Raw genomic sequence first — 17,052 nt, 5'->3', positions numbered from 1 at the left:
AACCACTGAGAATTAAGTTGTGGGTGGGAGACTCACCCAGAGGCAAGCATAACCTAGTCCGGTGGGGGAAAGGGTATGCCAATGTACAGCACATGCCCAGGTGCAGGCAGGCCTGAGCAGTGCTGGGACAGACCCTTTAGGAGGCCGCAGGGTTAAAACTCAGGTGGGTGTTAGGTGTTTAATGACACTGCACGCTAATTTCCATATTAGCGCATGGCTATTACTGTTGGAGCCCTTACCGCCACCTTTTTAGGAGGTGGTAAGGACTCTCACACAATCAGGTAGCGTGCAGTAACGTTCCATCTCTACTCTGCCCATGGCCACGCCTCCCACACTGGAAAATAAAAAAATATTTTCCAGTGCATGATTAGTGCGTGTTGAACAGGAAACTACCACAGGACACCTCAGTGCATCCCGCAGTAGTGCTTTTAGCGTGCGGTAGCCCCCGTTAGGGGGCCCTTTTACTAAGGAGTGGTAGGCCTAAGTGTGTAAATTTAAGGGGAGTGGACTACAGGTGGGACATGGGTGTGTCTTCCATTTACACACATGTTGCTTGCTGCACTTAGGTGTGTTCATTTAGGCTAAAGAGGTTAGGGCTCTTCGGCTTGGAAAAGAAACGGCTGAGGGGCAATATGACTGAGGTCTACAAAATCCTGAGTGGTATGGAGCGGGTGGAGGTAACATAGTAACATAGCAAGTGACAGCAAGATAAACTCATTTTACTTGATATGAGATACTTTATATGTATACCTGAGTTTGATTTGTCCTTGTGGAGTGGAGGAGTAGCCTAGTGGTTAGTGCAGTGGACTTTGATCCTAGGGAAGAGTTCGATTCCCACTGCAGCTCCTTGTGACTCTGGGCAAGTCACTTAACACTCCATTGCCCCTGGTACAAATAAGTACCTGAATATACTATGTAAACTGCTTTGAATGTAGTTGCAAAAACCACAGAACGGTGGTGTATCAAGTTCCATTTTCCTTTCCCTTGCCATTCTCAGGTCACAGACTGTATAAGTCTGCCCAGCACTCTTCTTGTACTAAAAGTCCTGAAGCTAACATCGAAGCCCCTTAAAATTTACACTCAAGGCCATCCCTATCTATTCAGTCATGATCAGGGTGTAGACCGTAGAAGTCTCCCCAGCACTGGTTTTGCTTTCCAATTACCAGCGTGAAACAATTTTTCACTCATTCAAAAAGTACAAAGACCAGGGGACACTCAGTGAAGTTACACGGAAATACTTTTAAAACAAATAGGAGGAAATATTTTTTCACCCAAAGAATAGTTAAACTCTAGAACTTGAGCCAGAGGATGAGGTAACAGTGCTTAGCGTAGCTGGGTTGAAAAAAGGTTTGGACAAATTCCTGAAGGAAAAGTCCATAGTCTGTTATTGAGACAGAGAAGGGGAAGCCACTGCTTGCCCTGGGATTGGCAGCATGGATTGGTGCTACTAATTGGGTTTCTGCCAGGTACTTGTGACCTGCATTGGTCACTGTTGGAAACAGGATACTGGGCTAGGTGGACAGGCACTCCCCAATTGGAGGCACCTTTTATAAAATTACCCCTATTATGCTTTCCCTAGCCTGTACATTTATGTGTCTATAGCCCCCACACTGTGGAATGCACTGCCTGAAAGGCTGTGCTTAACACAAGACTACAGACTATCTCTACTTCAGGAAGCAGGTGAAAGCTTGGCTCTTCAACCAGGCCTGTACTTGAAGAAGTAACCAACTCATTATTATTTATATTTGGATTTTGCTCAAGGTGAGTTACATTCAGGTACACTGGATATTTCTCTGTCCCAGGAGGGCTGACAATCTAAGTTTGTACCTGAGGCAATGGAGGGTTAAGTGACTTGCCCAAGATCACAAGGAGCAGCAGTGGGATTTGAACTGGCCACCTCTGGATTATAAGACTGGTGCTCTAACCACTAGGCCACTCCTCCACACCACACTTGTGTGTGTGAGTTACTGTCACTCACACACACAAGGAGTACTCAGGCTGCACAACTGCAGCAGGACATGTTTATCCACTCCTACTCTAGCTGAGATAACATTTAACCATTTCTCTGACCTCACGTGCAACTTTCTTTAAATCAATCACCTTACTTTCTAACTCTTCCTACTTTCTTACCCTTCTATATGTTACATCTTTGCTTTACCCTTCGCTATCACCTATAATGTTCTATTATGTATTCTGTTGACATTGTAAATAGTATACCATGCCATACTTTGTATTGTTTTTGAATATTTTTACTGCTGTAATTGTCTATTGCTCATGCTTGATCTATTCTTCAAAAAGGCGGTAAATAAATCCTAATAAATAAAGGAACGTAGCTGAGCCTGTAAATGCTGTTCTACATACTCAGTCACTTCTATGTTTAAACATTTTTATTGTTAAAAAAATAAACATCCACTATTATGCCTCATGTATAGATTTAATCAGAAATGCAATTTCTTGGTCAGTGAAACGAGCCCCTGACGGGAGTCATTCACTGAAGATCTTCATTGTCCATTCTGGTTACTCAACTTCATTTAAATACATAAACTTGCTGCCAACGTGCTATAAAACCAATATATATTCAACTTTAGGGCATTAATGCTAAATCATTTTATAAATCCACAACATGTGATTCACTTATTTTAACAAAGGGGAACTTTGTGCCGACACGATCATGTTTCAACTTAGCTGTTTCAAGGCTCATTCCCTTACGCCATAACATGCTCTGGCTTACTTTCCCCTGTCTGACAATCTTTACCTTTATTAAATCTATACATTTATTTATCTGTTCTTATATCCCACATTATCCAAAAATTAATTTCAGTTTAAGGTGGCTTACATTTAACGGAACTCAATTACATTAACAATATACTGAATAAAGTTACAATTACCAAAAATCAGTCATAAATATGCAATTTTCCAAGTTTACAATTCAATCTTATTTAAAGAATTTCCAAAAAAGATACGTTTTCAAGTTTTTGTAAAATAGTAAGTAATTATTTATACCTCTTATTTCCTTGGGAATGTGATTCCATCACTTGGAATCCCAAGTAACAGAGTTACTGTGTGAGATGACTTATAGATTATGTTTTTGCAACTGGGGAGGTCTGCATTCCTTCTAGATAATTAATATCTACTATATAAGCTGGTGCCATTCCAATCAAAATGTTATATATGAGGGTACTGGTTTTCAACATCAAATTGTGCTTTAATTGGGAGCCAGTGTAAATTGAGGAACAACAGGGTTACTCTTTCATACTTTGATACCCTGAAAATCAAGTGGGCTGCTGTGTTTTGAACTGTTTGTAGCATTTTGATCACAGTTTCCTTGCTACCCACATATCTGACTCTACAGTTGTCAATTTGTGATAGTAACATTGTTTGTATTAACAGCGGGAAAGACTGATTTGTGAAATAGTCTCTAATCCTTTTTCATCTCCAAAGGATCTTAAAAATTTTAGCTATGACAGCAGACACTTGAGTTTGAAAAGATAAGTGCTGATCAAAGATTTACTCCTAAAAATGTTTTTTAACAGGCACATGTAGCATTGACCGTGAAAATATCTCACTGCAAGATTTATTGCTTTGAATCGAGAGGAGTTTGCACAACATGTTGATTGGAAGCATGTTAAAATCAGTATGAGAGTTTGAACACCTCACATAAGACAATGTTTCTATACAATATACAATGTTTGCATTTCACCATTTTCATTCCCATTCTGTATACACTGAATATATCACTGTATATATGACTATTAAGAGCTAGTGGATGAGGAGAATGGATATGCCATCAGGAGATACCAGAAGCGGTGGAATTTTGTTTATGGCCTCACAGAAGCCCTAAGTGAGACAACTGTTCCTTTGTGTGGTAATATGACTAGTTTCAACAAACCTAAAAAGTCTGCACAACATGCAGGGGAATTCCAAAGCCAATTGAAAGTGGAGGGTACACTGTGCTATACAGAGTAGGGAGGGTGCTCTCTAATTTTTCTTTTGGGGTGGGGGGTAGCTATTATGCTGGGGTGGTTTTCCATTTGGATGTAAAGGGGAACTGGATAAGGGTTAACTTAACCATGGACGAACATGGGTGGGTGGGAATGTCGCTAAGGATTAGTTGATTTATCTGTTATTTTGTATTGGGATCTAGGCCCTGCTGTGCCTTCTAGAGTGCTCTGGGCTGTGACTGTTAAGTTTCAACCTCTGGCAGAAAGGTCAAGTTAAAGACTATGGGGAAAAGGGTTTTACACTATTTAAACTAGTAAACAAATAAAGCGCTTTTTTTTACAAAGCCGTGCTAGTGATTCCTGCATGGGAATTGAATGGGCTTCCTTTCATTTGCCACATGGGAACTGCTAGTGTGGCTTTGTAAAAAAAAAAAAAAGCCCAAAGTTTGCTTTTTTAAAATTCAAACTTCTTTTATCACTAAACCTAAAATTTTTCTTTTATCCCAGTCTTTAAGTCACCAAAACACAGAGCAAAATAATGTTCACTTACCCAGACAGATGCCCTTTTACTAAACCTTAGCGTGTGCTAATGGACATTAGCGGGCACTAACTGCCACGTGGCCCATAGGCATTTAATGCGTGCTAATTCCGTTACCATGTGTTAAGCTTTAGTAAAAGGTCCCCTAAGTATGTAAGTAAATAAATAAATAAATAAATAAGAAAGGCTCACAATAAATACATATGTGTTTACACTATGCCAGAGTAACCTAATGGTTAGTGCAGTGGGTTCAGAACTAGGGGAGCTGGGTTCAATTCCCACCGCAGCTCCATGTTATCCTGGGTAAATCACTTAAGCTCCATTGTCCCATGTACAAAAAAAAACTTGGATTGTGAGCCCACCAGGAACAGAAAAAATGCCCCCCCCCCTAAAAAAAATCACATGCATCTATTCCAACTTTATGTATAAATTTGCATCCTGCAAAAAAGGACAGCAAACTATACATATCTCAGGGTACTCACTATCAACATCCGCGCTCTTCAAGGCCTCAAGGTTGTCCTGGCGATTCAGGTAAATGTTCATGGTGCTTAAACTGAACTGCAGGTCATCCTTGCTAATCTTGTCCCCTCGGCTTCTCCTGAAGTTCTCAAAGGCATGCTGGAATGCTGTGGACAAGAAGGGAAGATAGAGCAAGTTACTGGGCGGCTGGGACCCATCTCCCCTTTTTACGGGCTTCCTCCTTTCTGTCTATGCCAGAATGGTGATAGCACCATCTGGCTGCAAGAAGGGAGCAGAGAAGAGGGGGGATATGACAAGAGGCAGACAAGCAGAAAAGTAAAAAAGGAAACAGTAGCCATAAGAAAAAAAAAAAAACCAGAAACTGCTCATGGAAATCTTTCCAATCCCTCTGCATTCATGTGTGTTTGTGTGAATGTGTATGTTAGTGCAATATGTCTGTATGGATGTCTGCATTTCTATCTGTGTTGGATCTGTCTGTGTCTTTGACTGGAAGGACAGATAAGAGGGGAGAACTCTTTAAAAGGTGCAGTTCCGTAACACTGTTAGTGTGAATTAGTGTTTGCATGATGTAGCTACTGGAATTGCTATTCCCATTTGGGGGGTGGCTTCGTTTCTTTTCCATCTCCCACCAGTGCAGAAATTCTGGGCCTGATATTCAAAAAATCATGAGCTCCTAAATTTAGCTAAGTTTGGCTTCTAAATTTGTGCCCTATTTTCAGCCTAAACGGACAATATTCAGCTGGTAGTGGTCAATATTTCTTTCAGTGCTGGTCGCTGCTGGCTGACTTAAACCCAAACCTTGACTGCCAGCCCCTATCCAGGTTCATTGCCAATATTCAGAGGCAGTACCTGACTAACTACCTGGTTCACTTAGGACAGTCTTTGTGTTGTCCTAAGTTAAGAAGATACCGACTGAATTATGTATGATGCCATCAGTGCTCCAGTTCTTCTCTCAGGCCTTTTAAGATTAATTGTCCATGGCTGCTCACAGTAAGACAAATTTCTCTTAAGATTAAGACATTTTTTAAATTATGACTATTGTTTTGTTTTTTATGTGATTATGGGGCTCATTTTCAAAAGAGAAAACCATCCAAAAAGTGAAATAAATCTGCATTTGGATGTTTTTCTCACAGAAATGTCCAAATTGGTATTTTCAAAACCAATTTTTAGACATTTTTCTATAAAGTCCGTCAGAGGTGTGTTCAAATCACAAGGGGGCGTGTCAGGGGCATGTTAAGGGGGGGATCTGGACGTTCCTAACACATGGACATTTTTCAGTCATTCAATTCAGTTCAATTTAGGTCTTTTATACAGCTAATATCCCCTGTTTAAGGTTCAGTGCAGTTTACAACATTAGTGGGGCAGCAGTTACAGATTAATAATTAAGGCATTTGGTGAATACATTCTTATTATAGCGTTGTAGAGCGTTATTCTGTAAGATTATAGCTAGTGTTATGTTAGATATTTCTACAGTACTTGGCGATCAATGCTCGGTGGGTATTATGTTGCAGTCTTTGGGAAGAAGAAGGTTTTTAGCTTCTTCTGGAAACTGGGGTAGGTTTTCTTTGCTCTTATAATCAAAGGGAGTGAGTTCCATAGTGGGATTCCTGTCACCAAGAACTACGAGTTAAAGAACCTCTGGAATTGGACTCCCTTGGGAAACGGTGGGGCTAGGATCAATTGTTCTTTTAGTCTGTTGAAGTGAACAATGCAGATAGATGAGATGTTAATCAGGAGTGCAGAGGTTGCACCTTGAAGAATTTGAAAGATAAGGCAGGCAGCTTTAAACTTAGTTCTTTCTGCTATTGGTAACCAGTGTACTATTGTTAGGTAAGGTGAAACGCTGGTGTATCTATTCAGTTCGAATATTAATCTTGCTGCTGTGTTCTGTATGATCTGTAGTTTTTTTAGATGTTTGCTCTTGATGCCAAGAAATAGGGCATTGCAGTAGTCCAGGTGCATAAGAATAACCATTTGTACCAGTATCTCAAAGGCTTTTTGATCAAAGAGTGATCTTATTAGACGAAGTTACCTCATTTTAAACATTTTCTTCCATAATTGGTTGATGTGGGATGTGAGTGATAAAGAGGAGTCAAGGATGACCCCAAGGACTCTGGCTTCTGGTTCAACTGGGAAGGTGATGTTGTTAGGTAGTGTTATTGAAGTTGGAACCTCAGTTCCTTGAATCCGGAACCAGAGAATCTTCGTCTTTTGAGTGTTCAATTTCAATTTGTTTGCCAGAGCCCAAGCCCGAATGTTGCCAGATGGGTTGGATCTGGGTGGGGGAATGTCAGAGGTAGTAGGAGCATGATGTCGTCCGCATATGATAGTAGTAATTCTCCTGATCCCAGGTTTATAGAGCTGAGGGAGGACATGAGGAAGTTAAACAGGATGGGGGACAACGGGGAACCTTGGAGAAATCCACATTTTGGAATCCAAAATTTGGAAAGGTTTTTATTTTTTTTTTCACTGAGTAGCTGGTTTGAGAGGAATTCAGTGAACCATTTGAGGCCTGGTCCAGTTATTCCAATCTGATTCTGACGTTCCAGTAGCATTACGTGATCTACTGCGTAGAACGCCGCTGAGATGTCGAACTGAAATAGTAGAGCCTGATCTCCTTTGCATAGGTGTTGCTTGATATACGTTGTTAGTACTAGGAGCAGGGTTTTAGTGCTGTGTGCAGATCTGAATCCGAATTGGGACTGGTGGGTGTAGTGTTGAGAATGCATCCAGGTATTTGGAAAATTGTTTACTGACATATGAATCAAGCATTTTTGTAAAGAGTGGGCGATAATTTGCCACAAAGGCCATATCTAACCCTGAACCCTTTACTAGAGGTGTGAGAATGATTTTGCCCATGTCTGGGGGAAGAGAGTCAGAATCAAGTAGCTCGTTGAGGCAGTCTGTTAACCATTGAATCACTTCTGTTGGGGTGGTTTGGAACAAGAATTCTGGACAATGTCTAGGAAGCAATGTGAGCGTGAGCATTTTAGTAGAAGTGATTTTACATCTTCAGTTGACAGTGGTTGGAAGAATTCCCATAGTTGGTTTGCTTTAATTCCCTGACTTGAATATAGGGTGGAGTTGTCACCTAAGTTATGGTATTTTAAGTTTTTTTTATTTTCAATTATGGTTGGGTATGTCAATTCTGATTTAAGTGACCTTGCTTTCGAAGTAGTCAATTAGATCTTGAGCGGAGGGGCATGTTTGTTGCTCTTTATCAGGAGAATGAATGGAGGTGAGGCTCCTAACTAGAGTGAATAGTTTTTTATTGTTAAGGGTATCCTGGCCCACTAGGGTGCTGTAGTATTCTCATTTGGAGTCAATTACTTTTTGTTTGTAGTGGATTTACTTTTTCTTAATTTCTTTTCGAGGTTCCTACATTTTTGTTTTAGTTGTGATAGCTCTTCCAAAAACCAGGGTGAATTTCGAGTTTTGACTTTGGAGTCTCATCCCATTTTATTGATTCTTGTGAGGGGTTTTCAAGGGTAATGGAGTTTAATTGGAGTGGTTTATTAGACAGATATTAATGGTAAAGTCCACTTGGAAATTAGCTTCCATGTGCAAGATCCAATCAGGTTGTTGGGATAGGAAGTAAGGATATCTAAAGTGTGGCCTTATTCATGGTCCTCTTCTGTGTACAGTGAGTTCAGTTGTTCTCAATAATGACCATTGGTATCCGCATCATTCTCTAGATGTAGGTTTGGATTGCCCGGTACGATTATTCTGGGAAATTGGGATATGGCGGACGAGATGACCTGCAATATGGTAGGTTCGGCCTTAGTCCAGGCTCCTGGTAGTCGGTAGATAAGATCTGGCTGGCTCCCTTTGAATTGTCATTGAATTTACATAGCATGTATTCCAGTTCTGCCATCAGTGGAACTTTCTAGGGCCCGTCGCCACAACAGCACAAAAACTGAGCATATACGGGGGGAGGGAGCATGGTGGCAGCCCATGGAACATGCCACCGACTGCCATCATTGGGGAGTTTCTGGCAGCTGGAAGAGGGCCTCTTCAGCTGGTGGGGCTTTTTGGATCCCAGCTAATTCGGGTATTTAAAGTTTGAGTGGGGGGATGGGGGAGCAATGAAGGGGTGGAGAGCAGGGAACAAATTTTTATGTCCATGCACTATGGGCTGAGCCCCCCCCCCCCCCAAACTGAAGGTCTGGCTAGGCCACTGGTTGTCAATACACATAACAACCAATATTCTATAGGGTTCTTTATTGAAAAACCGGAGTCAGTTATTATATGTATCTCCACTAAAGACTCCAGAACTTATAAACAATCTTTTATTTTATTAACAATAAATATATCAGTCACTCATACACAATTACATATATTCACCATTACATATATTGTATAACATGGTTTCACTTGAATATCCTTACGTTACTGCCATCCATATATTTATACACAACAATGTGTGGTTATCAGTGATTCTCTCAAGACCAGTACATCAAGTCATGAATACAAATTTAATCTGATGCCAAGTACTCAATCGTTACTTCCATAATATACGTGGGTTCTAAAAGAAACCCGCGTGATCTATTGTTCATTGTTCCATTAAAGCATCGATCAAAACAAATGTATGTGGGGTTTCCGGTGATGCGGTCCTGGGGCGGAAGTCCGGCCGATTCCCACGTGGCGCGCAGCCTGAGATAACATTATCATTGTGGTTCCTCCTGACGAAGGAGACGAAATGCCGATCAGCATCGAGGAACTGGCATAGAGATGTTTTCAAACTTGGATACACGCTCCTAGCCTCCATTTTGTGTGGGTTTTGGATATTTTCAGCGATATTTACTCTCAACAAATAACATCACTGCGGTTGGTAGCACAGTCCAACCCCACATACATTTGTTTTGATCGATGCTTTAATGGAACAATGAACAATAGATCACGCGGGTTTCTTTTAGAACCCACGTATATTATGGAAGTAACGATTGAGTACTTGGCATCAGATTAAATTTGTATTCATGACTTGATGTACTGGTCTTGAGAGAATCACTGATAACCACACATTGTTGTGTATAAATATATGGATGGCAGTAACGTAAGGATATTCAAGTGAAACCATGTTATACAATATATGTAATGGTGAATATATGTAATTGTGTATGAGTGACTGATATATTTATTGTTAATAAAATAAAAGATTGTTTATAACTACTGTCAATACACATAGCCACAGAGATGCCAATTTACCTAGGTCCAAGCTGCAGATTTTGGGACAGTCCTGGATTTCTGACCATCCCCATCCTGGTGCATGACGGAAATTGCAGCACTGATTTCAATGGGCAGGATCGGGCACTACAAAACCCATATTGCTTTGGGATGTAAATTCAAAATCATAATTGGCCAATAAGGCTCCAGCCTGGAACTGGGTAACTTAGTATCTGCAGCCAATAAGAAAGCTGTAAAGTTAGTCGGTAGGCTTCACAGCAAAAATAGCACAAGAAGTAGAAGAAATATATATTAAATAACTTAAAATGCAGTACACCACAGCTAGGGAATTACTTGTAATTTGTGTATCTCTGTTGTGTGTTCTGTATTTGCTTTGAATGTGGTGGGTGTTTGCAGGGCATAGTTATATGGGGAGACAGCAGTTTGCAGGATGGTGAGGTAGTTGATGGGGGTAGTATAATGCTTTTATGGAATACTGTCCTGACCTGAGGAAGGTGGTTTTATATTGAGACCACTTTTGGACCCGCTGTTTGTTGCATCTGTTCTTGGTGCAGATCTGAAGGAGCCTCTCTATTTTGTGCTAGGACACTAATTTATCCTGAATTACAAATACAATTCTTTTTCTACCTTTCTTGTCTGGCCATTTAGTTGATCTGGTTTCTGCTTTCTTCTGTCTTCTCTTAACTCTCTTGCCAGGGTTTTCGGTCCATTTCTCTTTTTTTCTCTTTCCTGTCTTCTTCACTTCCTCCCCGATTTCACCCCGATTCTAAAGACCCTGAAGCAGCAGCGCTAATGTGAGCCGAGTGAAACCGCTGGCCTGCGTTGGTCTGGGGTGCTTGCAGATGCTGAACGTAGCCACAAGAGCTGTAAGAATTTCAGGAGGGACGTTTAGAGCTAAGTACCATCTCTGAAGTTTCTTTATCCTGTATGGGACTTTGTTTTTTTTTATGCACATGGATATTTTGATGCATAACGATAGCTGATGTTTTGATGTATTCCATATAGTAATCTTCGAGATTTTCAGAAGGTTTTTTTCAGCCAATGATGAATCACAGATCATTATGATCGTTCTAGCTTTATAGATCTTTAGGTATGGAGCGCTTTGAGGCTTTTTCCTTCCGTTTTTATTATTTTTACTGGTCACACACTTTTTGTAATTATAGTGGGTCGCTTATTTAGTTTTGAGATTTTTGCTTATATTGACTCCACATCCACTTATTTTTTGTCTTAGTTGTTGCTGTGCTTCTGTAAATGCATACATTCCTACAGATATGTGCATAGCACATGCATGCATAAAAATGCATATTATTCACACACACATGCTAAATGCAAACAGATGAAAGCTGTCACTGACAGGGTATGAGATAAGAAGTTGAAAGCCTGCTAGTGGATGCTCCCTTCCTCCTATCAACTCCACTGAAAATCTCAGTACCTGCAATCTGCTTGGGAGTGAGGGTGAAGACGAGGTTTACGTTACTGTCCAGGGGCTTCGGAGTCTGCTCTTTCTGACTGTGGGAAAAAATTAAATAAGAAAAAGACACACTGTAACACCAAAGAAAACTGTCTGTGCATCAGGATACCTGCAGAACTGTCAAGTTACCCAGTTCCAGGAAGGAGATCTAGTCAGCAGTGTAGTAATTTCTGATTCTACCCATTGAAACCAGTACTGTACATCCCATAATGCTTAAGGACAGGGTTATTAGAAATCCAGGACTGGCCTCTTTCCTGGAACTGGGAACTCTGTGCTTTGCAATGGAGAAGAATACTAAGGGGGGGGGGGGAAGCAAGGAGTGGGAACAGAATCAGGCTCTTCAAAACAGATCCAAGACATTCAAAATGGACTACAAATTCTAATAGAGGATGGCTCAACACAGTACCATGTTTCGGCACTGAAAGCGCCTTCTTCAGGAGTTTTGGTACAAGTGTCTGACAGTCTTAATTGTTATGTCTTCAAAAATGAAACTTTGTGGTCTTTACAAAGACCGTTGAAAGGTGTTACGAATAATATTGCTTCTGAACGCCACTGGTAGGCTAGAAAAAAAAAACACACCTTTCAACGGTCTTTATAAAGCCCACAAAGTTTCATTTTTGAAGACATAACAATTAAGATTGTCAGACACTTGCAGCAAGACTCCTGAAGAAGGTGCTTTCAGTGCTGAAACATGGTACTGTGTTGAGTCATCCTCTATTACAATTTTTTTTTTTTGTTACATTTGTACCCTGTGCTTTCCCACTCATGGCAGGCTCAATGTGGCTTACATGGGGCAATGGAGGGTTAAGTGACTTGCCCAGAGTCACAAGGAGCTGCCTGTGCCTGAAGTGGGAATTGAACTCAGTTCCCCAGGACCAAAGTCCACCACCCTAACCACTAGGCCACTCCTCCACTCCATATTGTAATCCATATTGTAATCCATATTGAGTGTGTTGGGTCTGTTTTGAAGAGCCTGATTCTGTTCCCACTCCTCGCTTTCCTCTGTGACATTGGTGTTCTTTCCACTTCGGTGGTTTTTTTTTCTACATTTGTCAGAAGAATACTACTAAGGGACAGGAGACCCAGAGGGGAAGTTGCAGAGCTAGGAACAATATAACAGATTTCCACCTTGTGGAAACATTTCTTATTGCCTACCTTCTTGATCAAAACTAGTTCTTTTGGATACTTCTGTTATCTTACATTTATAACTAAATTTCACTAGAAGCAAATTGCTTCCCCAATTAAGATATATTGAAGCAGCACTTGCCATCCTTCTACTTCCTGACTCTTCTCCACTGCCTCTTTTGTATTAACATAAGATAATATTCCAGATATGTGTGAAAATAAAGAATTGTATCATGCACAACACCCTGGCCAACTTGCGTTTAAAAATCTTCTTCCTGGAATCTATTCTTCAGTTGCTCAGGCTACACTAATTACTTATACCAAGGATTTACCATACTTAGAACAGGTATTTGTATATTTATTTATTTATTGACAACAGGGGCTCTTAACCATTGATGCCCACACCCCCTGTGTGCAGGAAGAAGCCAAATGGCCTGCAGAGAAGGGTCTTGAAAACTGAAGCAGGCAGAATGAGGCAGTTATTAGGACAGTTAGTAGTAGTATGACTGTGCACCACTGTAACTTTAGTGACATATTAGCTGTTAGCACTATTAGCGGCCTAGTGGTTAGAGCACTGGTCTTACAATCCAGAGGTGGCTGGTTCAAATCCCACTGCTGCTCCTTGTGATCTTGGGCAAATCACTTAACCCTCCATTGCCTCAGGTACAAACTTAGATTGTGAGCCCTCCTGCAACAGAGAAATATCCAGCGTACCTGAACATAACTCACCTTGAGCTACTACTAAAAAAGGTGTGAGCAAAATCCAAATAAATTATTTGAGATTTTACATGGAATGTTGCTGAGTGGAGGAGTAACCTAGTGGTTAGAGCACCAGTCTTGCAATCCAGAGGTGTCCAGTTCAAAACCTACTGCTGCTCCTTGTGATCTTGGGCAAGTCACTTAACCCTCCATTGCCACAGGTACAAACTTAGATTGTGAGCCCTCCTGGGACAGAGAAATATCCAGGGTACCTGAATGTAACTCACCTTGCGCTACTACTGAAAAAGTTGTGAGCAAAATCTAAATAAATATGTACTCACTAGTAGACATGTGGTTTAGAAAGGGGGGTGCAAGGAAAAGCAGCCTTCAGTTTAGCTAACCATCAAATTATCCCAACTGACTGTATCACACATCTTGTTCCCATCATCCATCTGCTCTTGGTCCCTCAGCTATATAGTAAGCCATATTGTAGAATTTCTTTAGTATCATATCTGTTCATTGAATGTTCTAATTCATGCTTATTAGGTGTATCAATAGTATTATGATAACTTTGTATTATATCTCTCGTATTCGGAATTCCAGTACTGTTAAATGTGTATATTTTTTATACTGTTTCACAGTAGTTCTGTTATTAGGTTTCAATCTGCTTTTTTCAAGTATACTCCTTTATTGTATTTATGTCTCCTTTATTGTATTTATGTTTATTCTTGGTTATTTTACTATTGTTATGCTGTTAACAAAACTGTAAGTTTTATGTTAAAGTGTACCTGCTGTACACCGCTTTGGGTGAATCTCTTCATAAAGGCAGTTACTAAATCCCAATAAATAAATAAATTAAAGGAGTGAAAGAGCCAAAAATAATTAAAATTTAACAGGGTTTTAGCCTATCTACTATGTACTGAGCAGGAAGGAGGTAAGAAGGGCTTCTGGAGACTTTAAATACTAATAGGTTGCACAATCTACTATAATAAAACTCACCCTCAACGTTCTGAGGACACTGACGTCAGTGAAGCCAAGCCCTGACTTCCTTCAAAAAGGTTCGAAGGTTCGTGGTGGTGAAGCCACCAAAATCGCTCCGGGCCCCGCTCTCGAGGGCGGAGCAATGGCAGAACAACGAAGGGGTTGGCAGGGAGGGAGGCAGGGAGGCGGGGGGGGGGGGGGGAATTGCTCCAGGCCCTGCCCTCGCATCAAATGTCATGACGTTGGGGGCAGAGCAATGGCAGAACAATGAAGGGGTTGGCCAGGGAGGGAGGGGGGGTATTGACGACGAAAACCTTGCTAGCGCCCGTTTCATTTCCTCTGAAACGGGCCTCTTTTACTAGTTTAAAATATTTGGCAATCACTACTCAAAGTCTTGGCTTCTAACATGGCCTCTCCCCCCTCCCCAACTTTCTTCTGCCCCAATTTGCCTTTGTTTTCTCACAACCACCCTGCCAGGTCCATTCTCAAGCAGCACAGCTTTCTCTACAAGTACTTACTTTTCCTGAGCAGATCCAGCTCGTCTTTTCTTGGGCAGGAGGACTTCATCCAAGATCTACCAAAAACAGACCAACCCTAGACTGTAAATACAGTTATCTCCTGAGTCCTTGCTCACCTCCAGCCTCCCACCCTTCCATATAGAATACAGCCTGGTAAGGAAGTTTTACAACTGCATCCTGGACACCAATAATCACTGAAATAGGTGTGCCCCTAATGATGAGGTGACTGTGACTGGAGACTCTGGATCGCGATACTCACTTTATAAATCATTCTGGTGCTCCTAGTTACATTCTCTAGTGGCAGATGAATGTGGTTGACAATTAGTAAATACAGAAACATAGAATCATGACGGCAGATAAAGGCCAAATCCAGTCTGCCCATCCTCTATAATTAAATATGTACTAAAGAACTTATTCAAAAGCAATTTTCTCCACATATATTCCAATGAACATTTTTTGAATTATCAGAAAAGCCTCACCATAATGAAAGTGAGTCTACAAACTAGATCTAAAACCAAATCTATGTTACAAACTTTCAGATGCCAAAGTTGTGTGCTAAGCAGAAGTGTGTACTGCATATCCATCCTTCATTTCAGCCCTCCCACAACTCCTTTGGATAATAATAGTATGTATTACTTGCAAACAAGTACATCTAAGCATCACTGCACCCTTTGTGCATGTCGACATTCATATCACTGCATGTTCTGTATGTTAGGAGCAGACTCTGTGGGTGCTGTGGGTGATTGAGCACCCCCAATATCGAGAACATTCCTTGTATGTGTCCAAAGGAGCGCTATTTACACTGGGCTTAGCACCCCCATTAATTCTGAAAAGTTGGCTCCTATGTATGCCTACGATATGCATATTACTGCATCCTTCATGAATGTGTAGGGCACTACACAAATGATAAAATCAGTACATACGTGCATGTATGACACCACGTGTGCACGCACGTACGTACCATACACATTCCATGATAATCAAACCATTGGTATATGACACTCCATCAACCGCTGAGCTTTACCTGTTTCTCCTCTTCCAGTTCCTCTGTTATGAGCTCCTCGCTGTCGTCCTGTCCTGGGCTGCCCATGGACTTGGCTGTCGCATCAGCCTCCATAACTGGGCTCTAGGGGAAGGGCCGCCGGCAGTACAGTAGGCGGAACCGAGACCATCCTCTCCGCAGAGCCTACAAGAAGCAAAAGACAGTGAAGAAGTGGGCGGGGCCGGGGCCGGGGCCGGGGCCGCTTTTCCCCAGCAGCTTCACAACAGCCTCGTGCGGCGCCTCGTGCTCGCCCCTTCCCCGCCACGCGCTCGGTCACAGGTGCACACAGCGTCCTGTCAGTTCGTCGCGTGCACTCACTCACCTTCTCCTGGGCGTGGTCCTCGCGCTCGCTGTCCCGCTATTCGTCTTGGACCAGGTAGGTTCTCTTACTGGTTGCGCGGTCGTTGGCTGGCCGGCCGGTTGCCTCGAGCTCATTGCCTTCGCGGGCTCCCTCGCATACTTTTCTTTCTGCCGGTCGGGCCCCTGCAATTATTTGTTCTTTCCGCCCTTCCCCTTTGGTCAGCTTCAGCGTCCTCTTTGTTACACCTATACCTGGACTGGGCTGGTTGGTATTTTCCCACTTCCCGATACTTTTTTTCTTGATGCATACGCGGGCTTGACTGTAGACGAGATTTATGACGTCAGGATTAACCCTTGCTTTAATGTTTTATTTTTCTGACGATTCCGCTGCACGTACTAACTTTTGATAGATATTGACTTTTACGTAGAATCAACCTGGCTGGATAATCAAGATCAGATCTTCAGTAACTGGAGAACAAGGGCAGGACCTTATGAGAGTGGGAGGGGGTCTGGGCATCCTAATGGTAGATAATGTTTAATGTGAGCAAGTGCAAAGTGATGCATGTGGGAAAGAGGAACCCAAATGATTGCTACATGATGCAAAGTTCCACATTAGGAATTACCGCCCAGGAAAAAGATCTAGGTGTCGTCGTTGATGATACACTGAAACCCTGTGCTCAATGTGCAGCAGCAGGTAAGAAAGCAAATAGAATGTTAGGAATTATTAGGAAACTAACTGAAAACAAAAATGAGAATGTTATAATACTCTGTGT

At 41.6% G+C, this 17,052-nt stretch overlaps 1 protein-coding gene across 1 annotated transcript in view; it reads right to left on the bottom strand.

The window, feature by feature from the left end:
- Positions 1–16,055, bottom strand: part of LOC115482082 (spermatogenesis-associated protein 21-like) — a 43,133-nt gene extending 27,078 nt beyond the window's left edge. The window contains exons 1-4 of the mRNA XM_030221645.1: positions 15,962–16,055; positions 14,938–14,993; positions 11,576–11,652; positions 4,962–5,105 (exon numbers count right to left, since the gene is read on the bottom strand). Of these exons, the coding sequence (XP_030077505.1) occupies positions 4,962–5,105; positions 11,576–11,652; positions 14,938–14,993; positions 15,962–16,054 (370 nt within the window). The 5' untranslated portion in view covers position 16,055. The remainder of the gene's footprint in view (positions 1–4,961; positions 5,106–11,575; positions 11,653–14,937; positions 14,994–15,961) is intronic.
- Positions 16,056–17,052: the final 997 nt, after the last annotated feature.

The sequence above is a fragment of the Microcaecilia unicolor genome, chromosome 12 (assembly GCF_901765095.1).
Source record: "Microcaecilia unicolor chromosome 12, aMicUni1.1, whole genome shotgun sequence".
Classification (NCBI taxonomy): Eukaryota; Metazoa; Chordata; class Amphibia; order Gymnophiona; family Siphonopidae; genus Microcaecilia; species Microcaecilia unicolor.
The sequence above is the reverse complement of the archived record's forward strand: the minus strand, read 5'-3'. Positions and strand labels throughout refer to the sequence as shown.